Source organism: Lissotriton vulgaris, chromosome 11 (assembly GCF_964263255.1).
Source record: "Lissotriton vulgaris chromosome 11, aLisVul1.2, whole genome shotgun sequence".
In the NCBI taxonomy this organism is placed as follows: Eukaryota; Metazoa; Chordata; class Amphibia; order Caudata; family Salamandridae; genus Lissotriton; species Lissotriton vulgaris.
In genome coordinates, this window is record NC_141699.1 from 535,409,024 (window position 1) to 535,427,217 (window position 18,194).

Sequence of the window (18,194 nt, forward strand, 5' to 3'; positions counted from 1 at the left end):
GTACATTTTACTACTCAATTTTCATTTAAAATTGCTAAAAAACAATAAGCTATAAAAGGGCACTCAAAAAGGCCACTCATTAAATTTTCCAGTGCTCCCATGGTTCGGTTATAGGGTAGGGCAGGAGCTGGCATATTAGAAGACTCACGGTATTACACTCTTAAGGATAAAAGCAGCTATTGTAGGTTCAGAGTATAAGTTGCAGAGTGTGGGAGAGCGTTGAGGCTACATTTAGTCTGGTTTCAACTTGAACAGGTTGGTATTAAGTGTATGCAAAAGGTTAATTTTTACCATTCTTGTGCAGTCCGGTATTGGAACAAGTAAACCTACATTATCACATTTATTGTTTGCAATTGACCCATGCTGTTGATTGTGCTACCTGGATTTCGATGGATTAATTCTAGGTTATTTATAAAGCGCTACATGTACAGTCCATTGGTGCTAAATGCGGACATATCTTGGGGGCTAGTGTACAGAGTGTTTTAACAGTAGCAACCCCTCTGATTTGGGAAATCTGAGTGTTTGCAACCGCCAAGATACTTTTGGAAATGTACTAAACCCAAATTACGTGTTGGAAAAGGATTTCAGAATTGTTTAATGTGTTGGGGAAACAATCAGTAATCGGTATTGAATGGGGTGTGTTTAAGGCGTCCCTTCCAACTATTGATTCCTTATGTTATATATTAATGTTTTGTGACTGAAATCCGATCTTAAATCATTATTATTTTGCCACCAATTCAAAAGAGGTAGTAACCCATTCATAAACAGGACCCCTTCCCCTTTCTAAATAACTGCAAATTGTTCTTTTAGGAATGACTAGCAGTCCATGGCCCCTCTGTCTGTTCCTAAACAAAGTTGGTGTAACTTTTTTTTTTTTGTAACAATTGCTTTCTTTAAAAGTAACCACAGAGGTAGTCTGCTCACCCCAGCAGGCCACCATCCCTGTGATTGTGGCCAATCCAAGTGGGTTACAATTTGAGGCCTGCCTCATAAATATTGATGAGGTAAGTTGAATTGTGACAGACCACGATTCTGTATTTAGTGAACGTAACTATTTGTTCTATGAAAGTCGGTGTACAGTTTGCACCCACTTTTACTGAATCATTCCTTTATACAAGGCTCATAGGTGCTAAATCCTCATGTAGGATAGATGACCTAATCAAACCAGTAGCATCGATAGATGGAAGTTCAATAAATGTTGGTTGAGACCACAAAGAAAATGGAGGCTGACTCCATAGCTTGGCACAAGCTACTCTGAATGCTTTAGTGCCAAGGGGCATATTATCAAGCCTGTGCGCTAAAATTATCGCCGCTTTATAGGCCGAAAACGGCCGATAAAGCGGAGATAATGGGCTTGATAATATGCTCTGTGGAATTCCAATCGAAGCCCATGTTAGATTTCTTCACATCTAACATGAGCTTCGATTGGAATTCCATAGAGCATATTATCAAGCCCATTATCGCCGCTTTATCGGCCGTTTTCGGCCGATAAAGCGGCGATAATTTTAGCGCACAGGCTTGATAATATGCCCCCAAATTTCTTATCCTTGTTTTCGGAATGGTAAGGAGGACTTGGAAAACAAAGTGGAGAACATGGGAGGGTGAGTGCTCAACAAATTTCTTACATAACAATTAAAAGCCTTTCAGCTGAGGCCGCGATCCTAAGTTCTGTAAAAATTACCCTCTTATCTCTTTGGTTAACGTTGACTATAAACTTTATGCTAAACTGCTAGCCCTACGTCTTGACCCCTTCATGCCATCCCTCATTGGGAAAGAACATTGCAGATTTGTTAAAGGTCGTCTCACCTCAGATAATTCTAGACTTTTTCTTAATGTTCTAAATAAAGCCTCTTCTCTCTCTATCCCCCTGGCAGCCATTTCTGTTGATGCTGAAAAAGCTTTCGACAGAGTTGATTGGTCTTTCCTACTGGCTTTCCTAAAATGGCATGGCTTTGGTCCTAAATTTATTTCGTTTATTTCTTTAATTTATTCTACTCCCAAAGCTTCAGTCCTTGTAAATGGTCAGCTCACTTCCTCTTTTACACTTCAAAGGGGGGTTCGTCAAGGTTGTCCCCTTTCTCCGCTACTCTTTATCTTAGCCCTTGAACCCTTTCTTTTCTCTATTCGTAATAATTCTTCGATCTCTGGTTTCCAGTATGGAGACCATCAACTCAAGTTATCTACTTACGCTGATGATATTCTTTTGTTTATCTCAGATCCAGTTTCCTCTGTCCCCTCTTTGTTGGCTGAGTTTGAGAAGTTTTCTTTTGTTTCAGGATATAAAATTAATTCCGATAAGACTGAAATTCTTTCACTGACTAAATATTGTCTCCCACACTTCTTTACCTCCACAGGCTTCGCTTGGAATAGTAATAAGATAAAATATCTTGGAGTTCTTTTTTCCAATTCTATCTCTTCCTCTATCAAGCTTAATATGAATGCATCCATTTCTAGAATTAAACAATTACTGTCCTCCTGGAATCCTCTCTTCATTTCCTGGTGGGGTCGTCTTGGTTCTATCAAGATGATGATTGCACCTATTTTGATTTATTTACTATCTATGCTTCCTGTTCACATCCCGATCACTTACTTTCGTCGCATTGACTCTGTCCTATCCAATTTTCTTTGGAAACTGAAAAAATCTCGTATATCTATATCGACTCTTCGCAAACCCAAATCAAATGGACGAATTAATTTTCCAAATTTTCAACTCTATCATAAATCCTTCTCTCTTTGCCAGGCCTCTCGATGGTTATCAACAGAGTTATCCCCTTTTTCTCCCCTTTGGCTTCATGTTGAGCTTTCTTTATTATTGCCCTTTTCATTTCAAGATGTTCTTCACTTTACTTCTAAATCTCCTTATGTTACCTCTCCTTTGTTCAAACATACCTTTTCTCTTTTGAAACCTTTACTTTCCCCGCTGACCGTCTCTCGTGAATCTTTTATACTTTCGCCCATTTGGTATAACTCACTTATTCTTTTGCACAATAGACCCATTTCCTGGTCCTCTTGTCGATCGAAAGGTATTATTTGGGTTCATCATCTCTTTGATGGTTCTTCACCTCGCTCTTTTCCTCAATTTCAATTGCAATTTCACTGCCTTCGTTCATTTGCGCAGAAATATTATATCCTCATGGAAATTATCCTTGACCGTTATTACACTTTACCTTCTTCAGAACTACCTTCTTCTTATCCCCCTTTTCTTTCTATACTTTCCACTATTCCTAAAGCCTCTCTTATCTACCGCTTCTTTTCCGCCCCCAATCCTGATCGCCCCAAATCTAAGATAGAATTATCCTGGGAAAAGGACCTAGCATGTTCTTGGTCTATCTCTCTCTGGGATAAATTATGGATTAAAACTTTGAAGACCTCTCGCTCTGCATCCCTCACTCAATCCATCTTTTTCTTCTATCATAGATTTTACCTTTCTCTTCTTTCCCTGTCTCGTTTCGTTTCCTCTTCCTCCTCCAACTGCTGGACTTGTAATACACCTGAGGCTGATCTTTTTCACCTTTTCTTTCTTTGTCCTCACGCATTTTCAAATTTTTTGTTCCCTACTCCAATTCCCTTATTTTTCTAGGAAGTCTTTCAGAATCTTTGAACCTTTCTTCACATTTACTGGGTCTCCTTGACCTCATGCTAGCCCATGCACTTCAACACATTGCCTCCAATTGGAAGTCACTTACAAAACTCTCCATTCGTTGTTGGTGGAATCTCCTGTGTCATTCCCACAGACAGGATGTTGCCTTTGCCTCCTCTTGTAAACCTCCTCGCAATGTTGAGCTTTATTGGTTACCCCTTACTTTGTATTTAGATCAGTCTGTCACCAAAGCTTATACTCAATTTTCCTCTGACAATTGTAAGCCTCCTTGAACATATACACTTCTGCCTGTAGTTTCGCTCTTTAAATTTCACAGTTTAGGTCTTTTCACCCAAGTTATGATTGATACTTCTGTTTTTATTATTGTGCATTTGTTTTCTGGTTTTTCCTTGCCGATACTGTTTTATGCATCTACTGATATATGTATATATGATTGCTATTAACATCGTTTATATTTCCCCTCTTCCCCCCTTCTTCCCTTCCCCTCCCTTAAAAATTAAAAAATGCTTGGATTTTTGTTTGTCACCAGTAGTTTAGTATTTATCTTTATTTCATATTTTTTCTCATTTACATTGTACCTACTGATGTCACCTTACTGTTTTTTATATCCTGTTGTTTTTCAATAAAGCTTTCAAACATAAAAAAAAAGCCTTTCGGCTAGATTCATGAAGCATTTTTGCGGGTGCGAATGGTGGGAATCACAGAATTTGTCCGTTTGCTCCCGCAAAAATGGGATTTGAAATTCATCAATGGGTCATGAACTCGCAATTTGAGAAATCGCAAAAAAATTGGATTTCTCAAATTGCGATCGCATTTAAGGAATCTCAATTTGAGATTCCTTGAATGCTATTCATGAACCATTATAAAATAGCGAATTCGCTATTTTTTGCCGCTATTTACAGCGAAGTCAGACTTCGTGGTAAATAGCGAAAACTGAGAAAAATGCACTTTTGTGCATTTTTCTTTGTTGGATGTTACACACACACATGTCCTTTCGACAGCGCAACACCTGTGTAAATTTGCATTTCAGGGGTGCTACAGGGTGTCCTTTGGACACCCCTGGCACCCTTGAAATCGCTATCTTATTTGCGATTAGCTCATTGCTAATCGCAAATAAGGAATTCTCCCCATGAATGGGGAGTTATTCCTTATATGCGATTAGCAATTTGCTAATCGCAAATAAGGAATGTGTAGGAATCGCTATTTATTATGCGATTCCTACATGAATCCCGTTTTGCAAGTCCTTAATAGCGATTCCTTAATAATCGCTATTAAGGACTCGCAAAAAGGCTCTTTCATGAATCTAGCTGTTTGTTCTTATAGATCATGTAAGGCATAAATGTTGCATTAAATTAAATCCGCCTGATAACCTGTAACCAATGAAGCAGCTACAGATATGCAGAGGCGCTATCCATTTTCTACAGATTGAAAATTAGGCTCACTGTAGCATTAGGGTCAGATGCATCAAAGGGTTTTGCCCATTCTGTGTCTATGGGAAAATGTGTTGATGCATATGGCCCTAAATCCTTTGGGATCTAGTAATTTTTAGTTAGTCCCAAGAAAATTCATTTGTAAAATTCCAACCTGAACTTCATGAATGTGTTTGCTACTGCGATCCCTTGAGTGGACACCAGGGCCCAGATTAACAAAAATATGCAATGGGTGACGCAACCATAGCAAACGTTTGTTTTTGTTTTTCCTTTCCAGTGCAAAACCTGTTTTGTGCTGGAGGTTTGCTAATGTAACACAAAGTAGTGAGAAGCGCTGCTTTGAGTTATTCAGTATCAAGGGGGCTGGGGGCTCTATGGGTGGTACATGGGCATTTCCATGCAACCATCCATGGTTTTTGATGCAAAACCTTATCTGCTAACAATAGTAGACAGACTTTTAGGGCAAAAATAACACCATTTGAAAGCAAGCTTTAAAATGAATGTGTACTGCAATGTAGAACACACATCTGAAGTTGGAAAAGTTTTGACGTTTGTCTAGGCATAGTATTTTGAACTCAAAGGGGCACCCTTTCAGTACAAATGCTATGCTAGACTCATGCAGACATACTTGCACTAAGGAACAAAGGTATGTGAGTGGTGCTTGGCAGCCCAATTGTGTGCCAGAGCTAGGGAGAGAGCAAGATAGTTTGCAGATATCCATCCACCCACATTTTCACACATCCATCCATCATTCATCCATGCAACCTTCTATCCATCCATCCACCCTTTCATCCTCCCATCCATACATCTATCCATCATCCATCCACCCTTTCATCCATCCACCCACCCACCCTTTCATCCATCCACCCATCATTCATCCCCCCACCTTTTTACACATCCATCCATGCATCATTCATCCATGCAATCTTTTATCCATCCATACATCCATCCACCCTTCATCCGTCCACCCGTTCATCCTTCCATCCGTCCACCCTTTCATCCTTACATCCATACATCTATCCTACATCCATCTATCCTTCACCCATCCAACCTTTCATCCCTACATCCATACATCCATCCTTCATCCATCCACCCTTTCATCCTTCCATCCATACATCCATCCTTTACCCATCCACCCTTCCATCCATCCACCCATCATTCATCCATCCATCATTCATCCATGCAACATTTTATCCATCCACCCATTCATCCTCCCATTCATACATCAATCCATCATCCATCCACCCTTTCATCTATCCACCCACCCTTTCATCCATCCATCCACCCATCATTCATCCCCCCACCTTTTCACACATCCATCCATCATTCATCCATGCAATCTTTTATCCATCCTTCATCCATCCACCCTTTCATCCATCCCTTCACCCATCATTCATCCACCCATCTTTTCACACATCCATCCATCCATCCATCATTCATCCATGCAACCTTTTATCGATCCATACATCCTTCATCCAGCTAACCTTTCATCCTTCCATCCATCCACCTTTTCATCCATCCACCCTTTCATCCATCCATCCTTTCATCCATCCACCCTTTCATCCATCCACCCTTTCATCCATCCATTCATCATTAATTCACCCACCTTTTCACACATCCATGCATCCTTCATCCTTACATCCATCCACCCATCATTCATTCACCCACCTTTTCTGTGTCTCTCTCATAGGGGGGTGGGGGGGGGGGGTCAGTATCTCTTTGCGTGTTTTTCCTTCTTTCCTGATCACGGGAGGGCATCTCTGTTCCTCCTTGCTGGCGGCGGGGGATGTGTCACGGGACCCACAGCTCCAGGCGCGCAATATCCATTGACCTCAAAGGGCAGGCTACACTACAGCCTGCTCCCCCAGCCCCCGTCCCCCACTTCCCCTCCTCCCCAGCTCGAAACGGCTTCCGGGACACACACACACAGCCACACCCGAGTACTTGACAGGTCTTTAAAAGACCTTTTACTTGTTAATGAGGCTTTGATGTTTTTCACACCTCAGTGTGAATTAGGCCTCGCCTGAGCACCCTCGATCAGTCCAAGCCAGGAACAGAATCTGCGACCCCCTTCAAAGGACTCCACGACCCCCCTGGGGGTCGCGCCCCACAGATTGAAGACCTCTGGTATATGATATCAAAGCTGACTGACAGATCTAACAGAACAACCGCTCAAGGGCGGCGGATGTCCAGCATTATTCTGAGATCATCTGTCACAGATGTGTCCTTTGGCTCCAATCCTAGTCCTGGACTAAATCCTGTTAGTGATTCACTTAAAAGGCTCTTTGTTTCAACATATGATTGGATTTGTGCCCAACTTTGCTGGGTAAGGAAGTAGGGAGATGGATTGGAAGTTTGTTATGTCATGTAATGTTAATTTTATTTATATAGCACATTAATGCCCAGCGGCGTCTAAGTGCTGATGATTTCATGAATAGCGAGTGTGATCACGACTGCCGGCCGAGTTACCATGATTTAAACAGCCAGGTCTTTACAGCTATCCCAAAAGATAAAAAGTTGGATTAATTTTTAATGGTTAGGGGAAGTGTGCTCCATATTTTGGTCGCTTCGAAAACAATGCTCTTTCCACCCCATCTAGTTTTATTGAATCAGGGCTGTATCAATAAATTATCCGAGGCAGATCGAAGTTTCCTAGCTGGAACATACTGCCTGAAGCTGTGGTTCAGAAAGGCTGGGCCCAGGTTGTGAACTGCTTTATAGGTTAGGCAAAGTACCTTTAGGTAATTCTTTGTTTAATGGGGAGCCAGTGTAGTTAGGTCTCGCCTACGCAGCGCGCATGCGCTCCATGGGCAAAAAGACCTTTTGAAATCGCTTTGGCTTTTCAACCAAAAACGTGCACGCGTTCCATTGCCTTCAATGGCAACGCGTGCACATGTGGCGATTCACTTGCGGGAGCGCGCGGCACCATATGGTAGCAATTATCGCTCCTGGCGCTGCACGCTCCCGCAAGTGAAACGCTTTCACTTAGCCCCTCCTTTTGCCCCTCCCCTGGCTGCCTCCTTTTAACGCGAGGAACGCGCTTGTTTTTACGGCTATGTCCAGACAGCCATTGGCACTTGGAGATTAACATGCAATTCCCAGTTGATATGTATCTAATTATAAGATTTCACTCTGTGTACCAGGATTTCTGAGAATAATGGCATATGGTGTCAAAACCATCTGAAATGTCACTTGCTTGCCATTTTCCCTTTTTCCTGTATGATTCATCCTGAAAATGTTTCATAATAACTGTTGCAATGTTTGCTGCTAGTTTTTGTTCCAGTGTGCGAGTGGGCATATAGGCCTTTTGTTCATGGCAACAAATTAATATATTTTCCATTCAAAATATGTGGTTGCTATGACAAATGATGCATTTGTGGCCAGGTCAAAAATGTAGTGGTTCACGTGCCAACCTTGTTAGCTTCCCATGTGTCACTAATCTGAGTTAGTGCTAGTTATATGATGCAGGAGCTAGGTGCCAGTGGTAGGATCACAGGAGACTTAACCACGCACATTATAGATCTACGACTGCAGCAGAATTCCAATTTTTTTCCATAGAACCCTTGAAATGTTCGCTAAAGCTAGGCCGTTTGCAATTTATGTTACATCAGTGTAATCTCACATAAAAAAGTCTAAAACTTTAAACATCTCTTTTAAACCATATACTTTCACAGCTCAATCTTCTCTATCAGTGCTTAATTTCTGCCGGTGTTTCCGGTGCTCGGCACTCGCACAAATTTCTTAACACCAGCAAGTGTGAATGAGGTCACACCAAATGGTGGTGTTCTGTTTCTAATTTTCTGCTGCCTTTATCAGAGCTGTGTTAACTTAAAAATGATAAATCTAGCACAAGGATAATGCTGGAATTGTATCTGGCAGACGTTACAGAGCTGTTAACAGTACCAGCTACAGTGGAGTCCTATGGAATGCCTTGGGCCCTTGCACTTAATTATTTACAAATAAGCAGTGACTTCCTTGCCATGCTGTACCTAAACAAGTATTTTCCACTGTAGCTCCAGGAAAGGTTTATACAGACACACAGATTCAGGCACAAGGATTTAGAAAATATTGAAAGGAAAATGCAAATAGAGAAGTATAGATGCACTGTTCTTAACTCTACACCAGAAGTTATACTCACTGTCACAGTATACATGAGGAGTTGGGCATAGAAAGTCTATACATACTTACCTGTCAATATTTTTGCCCTGTCTCTTGGTATGACATTAAGGTACTACAGTGTTCCCTACTCAGTTTTCCAGACTCACACCCCCATCTGCATGTCTTTCGTCAATCTGAAGAAATGTTTTCAAGCCACTCCATTTTACACTTCAGAACACCCACATTTGCTCCTTAATTAGTTTTAACCTGTGACAATGCTCTGTGATGTAGGGTGTTGTCACTCTTGTATTTCATTGGTGAGAATGAGGCTACACTTGAATGCATTTGGGGACATTGGGTTCAGAATGACAGCAGACAATCTGGTTTGTTGATGGATATACACACTTCCCCACACGTCCTTCCTCCTTTCAGCCTGGCAGTACCCAACTCCCTCTCTTCCAGGTGGTTCGTGATCCCTTTTGTCGGGACAGGTCCTGCCCCCTCTTTTCCAAAAAAGCCTTGGCATAGCCTAAAGGCCTCGCTTTTGGGACCTTATAACTATTTAGGTATGCAACACAATATCCTTGGTGCAACAACAGCAACTGTTACAAGGCTAAACACTTATAAGGTCCCAAAGGCGAGACCGATTGGCTATGCCATTGCTTGTTCTTTTAGCCTTTGAGCCACATAGCAATGTTTAGGGATTTTTAGAAGGAGTCTTGCTGCAGCATTCTGTAATACCTGGAGTTTATTCAAATTATATTTTGGCTTTGTCAGAAGCAGGCTGTTGCAGTAATCTATTTTAGAGAGGACTAATGCTGTAATTACTGTCTTTTGTAGGCTGGCCGGTATAAAGGTAGGATTTTCTTAATTTCTAAGAATATTAAACGTGGCGGAATTTACAGCATTTACTTGTTTTGTGAAGTTGAGTTTCGAATCTATAATCATTCCTAAGTTTTGTGCTTTATCTACTGGGGGGCGAGACTGGACCCATAGTGTTTGGCCGTACGTCAGGGCCCCCAAAAAGTAATTCAGGCCCAAACAGCATCACCTCAGTTTTTATAGCATTTAGCTTAAGGCAGTTTCTCTCCATCCAGCTAAGGACGGCTATCATGCAGTTCTGAAATCTGTTTCCAGTACTCCCATCATTTTCCTCTATGGAGAACACAATATGAGTATTGTTAGTATAGGATGTGAGTGAAAAAACAAACTTCCTTATGAGTTCCGCTAGTGGAGAGACATACATATTAAAAAGAGTGGGGCTCAGTGAAGATCCCTGTGGCACTCCACAAGGCAGGGAGGAAGAGTGAGAAGTGAAGTTGTCTAATTTCACTGCTTGTTCTCGATCTGCCAAGTAGGATTTTAGTAGCCTTCAAGCCTGTCCTGCAATTGCACATGTCTTTTGGTGGTTTAGTAGTAGTTGGTGGTTGCCAGTGTCAAAAGCCGCCAAGAGATCAAGCAGAATCAGGGCAGCTCCTTTTCCCTGGTCTAAGACCTGCCTGATCTCTTCAGTTACCTTGAGCAATGCTGTCTCTGTGCTGTGGTGGCCTGTCCAAAAGCCAAACAGTGTGTTATTTAAAAGTTTGTTTGCCTCAACAAAGGAGACCAATTGTTTGTTCAAGAAAGTTTCCACTATTTTCGCAGGCAGTGGGAGACTGGAGATTGGTCTGTAATTCCCTGGATCCTTTTGATCAAGGGATGCTTGTAGGATCATCTCAGTTAAATCCCAGTTTATATAATGGAGAGTGTGCTATTGCTCACTTTAATTCATTAGACACCATTGCAAATTCAACAGAGGAGTTTATGATTTTTATTATGAGGGGCTCCATATCAGTGCATGTATCCCTTAAGGTATGTGCTGGGTACACATCCAAAGATGATCCTACTGGACTACTGTGGCTCAAGAGAGTTTCAATTTACGCCCTTATAATGGCCTCAAATCCAAAATGGAGCTGAACTGTTGCCTATTTTATGTCATGAGTTAGCATTGAATTATATAATAGTTCGTTTTTTGCAGCTCTGATGCCACAATTATAGCTATTCAATACAAGGATGTATTTTATTTTGTCAGACTGCTTATCATAACCTGTACGCCAAGTGGACTTAGGACTAACATTTGCATTATTAAGTTGGTGATAAGCAATCTGCATTTGTTAAATTGAGGGTCAACCGCCGCTTTTTTAGTTTGCTGTTTTATGACACTCTTTGCTGATGTTTTACCAATATGTCAAAATATATGCAGTAGTAGTCAGAAGTGGCAGCTCCTACACTAGGGTAGAGGAGCCTTGCCCCACTGAACAAACGGAAAAATAACATGATAATAACTATTGTTATTCTCGTTTTATTTTCCCTATAGCTTTCAGTGTCCCTTGGGTGGGGCGGGCTTGCCAAAGCAGGAGAGGAGTGCTATTCACTCCCAAAGTGTTCATGAAGTGTTTGGCTGGCACTCATTGCAGCGTTGTGATTGGCTCAGAGGAGCCTGTCTGCTGGGTGCTTCCTCCTGGCGGCCGGGAGTCTGCAGGAAGATGACGGAAGAAGTAGGAGAGGCGGGAGCCTGCCGGCTGGCGGGCTGGCCATTCCAGGTAAGTAGGTTTTGTATTTTGTATTGTGTCCCAACCGTTGGAGTGATTAAACGTGGATTACATTCCAAGTCAAAGAATCATTCAAAGTATGTGCTCAAATGTTAATGTATCAACCACAAACCAGATCATTATAAATTGTTAGAGCTTGTATCATAAACTCCACCGGCCAGTTGAAAAATTCACTATTTATTGAGGGAGATTGGTAAATTTAGCTGCAGTATGTCAATTCCTCCTTCTTGCAGTTGGGATACAATATCTCTCAAAAGATGCGCATCCGAGAGAAAATAAATGGTTCATGCTAAATAAAGATGCTTTATTAGCAATATTAGAGTTGTTATTACTACAACACATCAGCATGGACTATGAAACTCAGAATAGTGAGTGACATTATCTGATTTAATTGTGAGCCACCTAAAAGTATATGGTAATATGAGTGAGTGGGCTGGGGCCCTTTCATTGCTCTGAGGTTTTAGAATTTGGAAAAAATTCTTCCATAAAGCATTGCAGAGCCATAGTGGGGAAGAGGCTTAGTTCCGGTAGTGGAGGTCCAATCATATGCTTGGCCTTCTTCATGAGAAACGCTGCGACCCCTAAACAGACTACAATTAAAATGTTCATACAACTTCTCTAGAGAAAGACACTTTCACATCTCCTCTACCTCACCTGTGATATACCGCTCCTTCACGAGTCACTCCGTACACAGACCCATCAGTACCAACTTCGATCATCGAGAGTTTGCCAGCTACTTGCTGCCACACGGTTCCCTGGCAGAAAGTTGGAGTGATGCCAAAACGGAAATGGATGTCATCAGTAGAGTTGACTCCCCAGCACCCAAGAGGTCCACAGGTGTAGTACTTCATCTCCCCTTGAATCCGGGACCAGGCTCTTGATGATGTGGTGGGGTTGCTCATGCAGAACACAGCATAGTCGTAGGTGACACCAGAGATATATGTGGCTCCTCCAGCATCAATCTGCTTCAGTCCCCCTAAAATCAACATGACAACAGAAACTGAGAAAATCATAGAGAGTCACCAAAGGAATTGAGATTAGCAAAGAATAAATGCTACCAGGGCTCTGGAGTGATCTGAGGCAATGAAGCAGAACTTAATAAAAATAATCGAAACAAGAGAGCACAATGTTATCCAAGAGGACCAGAGCCAAGGCAGATTTTCAGGAGGAATCATCAACATGGATGGATGTTATCCTGGCATTGTTGGACAAGTCTATCTTAAACAATAAATGAAAAAAACGGTGAAACTTAAACAAAGTCTACCCAGGCTTCTAGGTCCCCCATTTGTAGTACTGCCCCTGAAAACAAGATGAAAGTGCCCCTCTTAATGAACATGGCTGGAGAATTGTCTGCAGCTACCATACAACACTTTATCTTTAACTGTTTTCACTTAGACATCTACAAACCCACCCCTCCTATCAGTCCTACTCAGCACTACTGAAATAAATACTCTAGCAAACCAGTCTTCATCACTGAAGAGTCAGAACCCAAATTCACCAACTGTATTTACCCTTTACAAAGGATAGGATTTTCAGAATCACAGACTTTGTGAGAGAAGAAGCAAAGATGCAATGTCTCCAAGCACATAGTTTGTTGCAATTGTCAGTATATATTGCACTAGTGTAAAGAAAAGAGAGGGGCTCTTAATAACCCAGAGGGAAATGGAGCGCCAATGTACTGTAAAGTAAAACAAAAGAGTTTTCCCACTGGGGAGTATTGTAACCTGCTCCTAGATCAGGACTCAAACTCACAAACATTAATCACACCATTCATTTTGTGGAACTGAAAAACACTTACCAAGAAGGAACATATACAAGCAAGTTATAAAAAAGGGTACAATTTATTAAAAATATTTTTGATTACAAAAGATATCAATAAATCATCAATTAAAAACATATATTGCACAAAAATACACGAAGATATAAAAACACAGTTGGGGCCACCTAACGTGGACGTGGAGAAATTAATCTAGGGAGACACTAATATCTGTCTTTGTCATTTCATTTCGGGCTTCTAGTTTGTCAACAATGGAAGGAATATTGTTCCTTTAAACCAGGATCGTTGTTGGCAACGCCGAATATGAGTTAAGATTTAGCGTCGACGCGTTTCGGAAGCTTCAACTTGATAAAGGCTTCCTTCCTCAGGACAATTTATATTTCTATTCTCCACACGTGAAAGAGTTAAACCTAATGCACAAAAATACAATGCAATGCAACTGTTATACTGACATGTAGTATTATATGGATCACATACAGTTCTTTTTGCATTTCTTTGTTTACTGCTTATTTACCCCCTTAGTCATTATGTTCTCCTTTCTAAGATTTATTCAAGGGTATTCATACTAATGCAAACAACCCCCGTCGATATTAGTCCGACCATGGAACGTTTGTTGGTATTCCTCACTTATTAGTGTTGTAAAACAACATCACCGGTGTTTATTTATTTCAAGGAGATCAAACTCTTTTTCTGGGTGTCAATAGATGTTTCAACATTTTTTACCACCGACTCATTGGGAGAGGTTCTAATAAACAAAAATAGCATATCCATATTTTATCATTATGTCTCTCTTTTTTAAAAAAAACAGTGCACATTTTTCAACACAAACCTTACAGTATCTAAAGGGACTTATACATTGCAAAGTATTCTCAGACTACATTTCAACTGCTAAAAAACATTGTACTCGAATGTAACCTTCTGGTTAGTGTTGTCCACATTCTCTTGTCCCATACATAACCACACACGAATGTCATTCATACAGATAAATTTATATGAGCACTAACCGGAATGGTTATGTTGCTAGTGGAGAACTACCAAGAGTGTAGAATTCCCCTCCTTGTCGCCTGTGAAGTCATCAAGCTTTTGTCCTCCTGTCTGTAATTTGGAGGAGTATAATCTTAAGTAAAACATGCCCAGATATTGATGTTTTTATTATTATGCTTCTAGCGCGCATTCTTTGTTTACCTTAAATTTATTTTCAGGCGCTTGTATTTCACAACTTGTCTGTTCGGAGAATAATCCAAAACAGAATTGGCACAAACCTGCGTAAATTACAGAGATTAAATTGATTAGTTTCCCATTGTATTATTGCTGCATTATTATTAATAAATGGCAGCAGGGGTCTAGATGTGTTGTTAAATTTGCATCATAAGGAAAGTACCTTTTTATCTGCACCAATCGACGTGCTTGATTTGATGTTTCCCTTCTGTTTTTAGTCCTTTTGTACTGCAAAAGATATATTACAGAGTGGTGTTTAGCTGAGTTTGATGGACATCTAACTGAACAATAGTTCCTCAACCTTAGTTTTATCATTCATTCTTACCTAAAAAACGGGCCTCGTCTCCGTGAAGGGGGTTCTGTTTTGCAGCCGGGTAATTTTACACACGTGGCTGCATGAAAAAAATACGAAAAGTGCAGGGGCTTAGGTTTTGTATGTTTAAACACTCCTGGATTTGCTTACTCTGTTAACTACACGGAAAAAGCTTGGTTAAAAGGCACCAAGTCTAAAATAGTTACACTAGCTCTATTCCCCGTGGTCGATTTCTTACCTGTTCTCTGCACACGGCTGGTTTCCCCGGGACTGCTTTCTGTGGCGTCTGTTCGATCACCGCTTATATTGTGAAAGTATCGACTGCTCTCATTGTGGTGGTCGCTTTTAAAACTCGTCATAGAGTCACGTGGTTGTAAAAAAATCTCATGTGACTCGTGAAAGTATCCTGCGTTAAACGCGAGTTCTTAGGTTTTTTTATTTTTTTTCTCGGTTTCATTTTAATTGACAGCAACAAAGCTTTATTGTTGTCTTTGCTACGCCGGCGGGACCGGTGTTATTTCTTCAGGATTCGTAACATGGAATAGAGTAAAAGCGTCTTCGCAAACACTACCACTCACCTGTGACTCTTCAGGGCTGACTGGAGATGAAAGAAAAGTTGGTTGGATCATTGGACCGGTGATAATTCCAACCTGGTCAGGACGGGTAAAAAAAATCAAGAGGATAACAGCGTGAAGGTAGAAATGTATGTGAAAGACGGGTAGGTCCCTTCCCCTGGGTTACGGGATTCAAAAGACGGGCGGATACGTCCGTGGAAAAGTGCTTCCGGGATGGGTCGCAGCCGAGCAATCAATCAATCAATCATGGGCATTTGTATAGCCCCCTACTCACCCGGAAGGGTCTCAAGGCGCTGTCAGGAACCATCATACTTTCCTGTTGTTGTTAGAAATCGCAGCCATCACAGAGACCGCCAAGTGTGTGAATAATTTTAAAGAAAATATCATTTTTTTTTTTAAATGTAGCCTGTAAAAAATAACAGGATGCATTTAAAAAGAAAAAAAGAAAATGTTTCAGTTTCATCTTTTAAGAGCAGGCCGCGGTCTGTTGAACCACTTTCTGCTCTTAAAAAAATCTTTTTTTCAAATTCTGGAAGGAGAAGAAGTCCAAAGGGGACCCATTTCCATTTGAGAATGGGCACCACCAATTTTTAAGGAACGCCCAAAATACGCCCCTTCCAAATACCGAATTGGAAATACAAATTGCTAACAAGTTACTGAATCCAATTTGGCATTTTGTACATCTGAAAACTAATTTTTCTAATCGTAAACATCCCAATTCCTCAATTACGACAGTTGCAACCATAAAAATATTTTGTACATCTGGCCCCAACTTAATTTAAAAAGTATCAAAGAAATATATATATAAACTTTACATAATTAAAACTGGTTACATAAAACTTCATGAAAACTACAATATTTAAATATTCCAGTTCTTCACACATTTCAGAAAAAGTTCAACTACAAATTCTTGTTCTGTTTTTAATGCTATGATTAATCAAACACATTAGTCACTCTTCTGAACGCCTTCTTTAAATGTTTTCAATATTTTCTCCTTTATTGAGCTGTGGCTGGACATATCAGCAGTATATGCAAAAAATCATTAGACCCAGTTTTCACACATGTGTATAATAATTTCTTAGTGCCATTCTTCCACCTCTGTGTGCTTAAAATAAGGCCCAGTCTGTTGCTTGAATACAAATATAACTTGAAGAAAAAATACAAGAGCAGCCGCTGCCGGCGCAGGTAAGTGAAGTGGGGCGGGGTAGGAGGGGGGAAGTTGATAGATGACGGTATAGGTAAAATTAAATAAATAAAACATATTCCGTTGGCTGTCGACTCCCCCTCTCCACTGTGCCTGCTCCACCAGCCCATCGCGCTTACTTGCAGTGGCCGCGACTGGACAAGATGCATTTGGAAAACCGGAACAGTTGGCTGTGTCCTGATTGGCTAAGTGTTCCTAACTTCATGTGACATCTCACGTTATGATGTTTTGGGAAAGTGTGCCCATTTGCATTTTATTCGGGCCAATCTCCCAGACCCTTTGTCACTGCCTGTGCGACTAATCTGGATTTTTCATGTTCACACGTTTGTCCTAATGGTTATGTGCCATCCCACCTGTGATCTATTAGCAGCCTCAAGCCTTGGGCCCAGGGCCTGCCTGATCACGTTTTTCTGACTCACGGTGGATGGAGAGGGGATTTCAACAACAGTGATTCAATTTCATGTTTCTTCCTACTCGTATTGTTGTATACATTGACATCAATGTTAACAAGTCGAAACAACAATGTCTATAGACAGTACATGTAGCATGTATTTACAATGCCCTGTTAACCTTTAACCACAGGAAAATAATGAGCCCTGTTACCAAGGGTACATTTACAAGTAGATATTTTCTCATGTAGATCTAATTCTGCACCTAGATGTAAGTCTATACTTTTTCACTGTTCACCATTTCAGACTGTAGTTTTACACATAAGTGCTAACTCAGATTTCTACACCCCCAGAAATCATGGGGTAGATACATCTAATGAATGTGGTGGAGGTGCACAACCTATTATTTCTTAAGAATTGTTAAAGTATTCAGTAATAACACGTGGGTCGGGTGCTCCAACAGGTGACAGAGCCGTCCTGCTGTGTCCTGAGTAAACTTCGAAGTGGTGCGTACTTTCACTGTGATCGCATCCCTGTGTTTGGGCACACCATAGGTTCTCAATCATGGACTCCAAGTTTGTTGTATAATGTTCATTTATTACACACTATGGATTTCTAAATTAGATATTGTGTTCATATCCAATGTCAATATTTCATCAATTTTCATTTGTATTAAAGTTCATTCTCAAAACACTCAAAACGCTCCAATGCATTTCGGACTCCATAGCCCTTTATTCAGGAGCACTGTTAATAGAAACAAACGAGATATCTCATATGACTATTTCATTCATAGTAAATATACAACATTGCACATATCTGGGTTAGTATGTCACAAGTTTCACACGAGTGTACCCGGTAACAACAGTGGTGTATATGAGCAACATGCTTCCGAAAAAAGTGAACGTAAAAAAGTACGGCCGGCACAGTACATGCGGGTGTGGCTTCAAAGGAAGCGTAGGAAAATCGTACTTACATGGACTCAGTTGCGGTTGGCTCTT

The 18,194-nt window shown here is 40.8% G+C and overlaps 1 protein-coding gene across 1 annotated transcript in view; it reads right to left on the reverse strand.

Annotated features, from left to right (window-relative positions):
* The window catches only part of LOC147683106 (fish-egg lectin-like), a 348,594-nt gene that overhangs the window by 104,363 nt on the left and 226,037 nt on the right, over positions 1-18,194 (reverse strand). Inside the window, exon 3 of the mRNA XM_086944783.1 lies at positions 12,375-12,696. Coding sequence (XP_086800909.1) covers positions 12,375-12,696 — 322 coding nt within the window. The remainder of the gene's footprint in view (positions 1-12,374; positions 12,697-18,194) is intronic.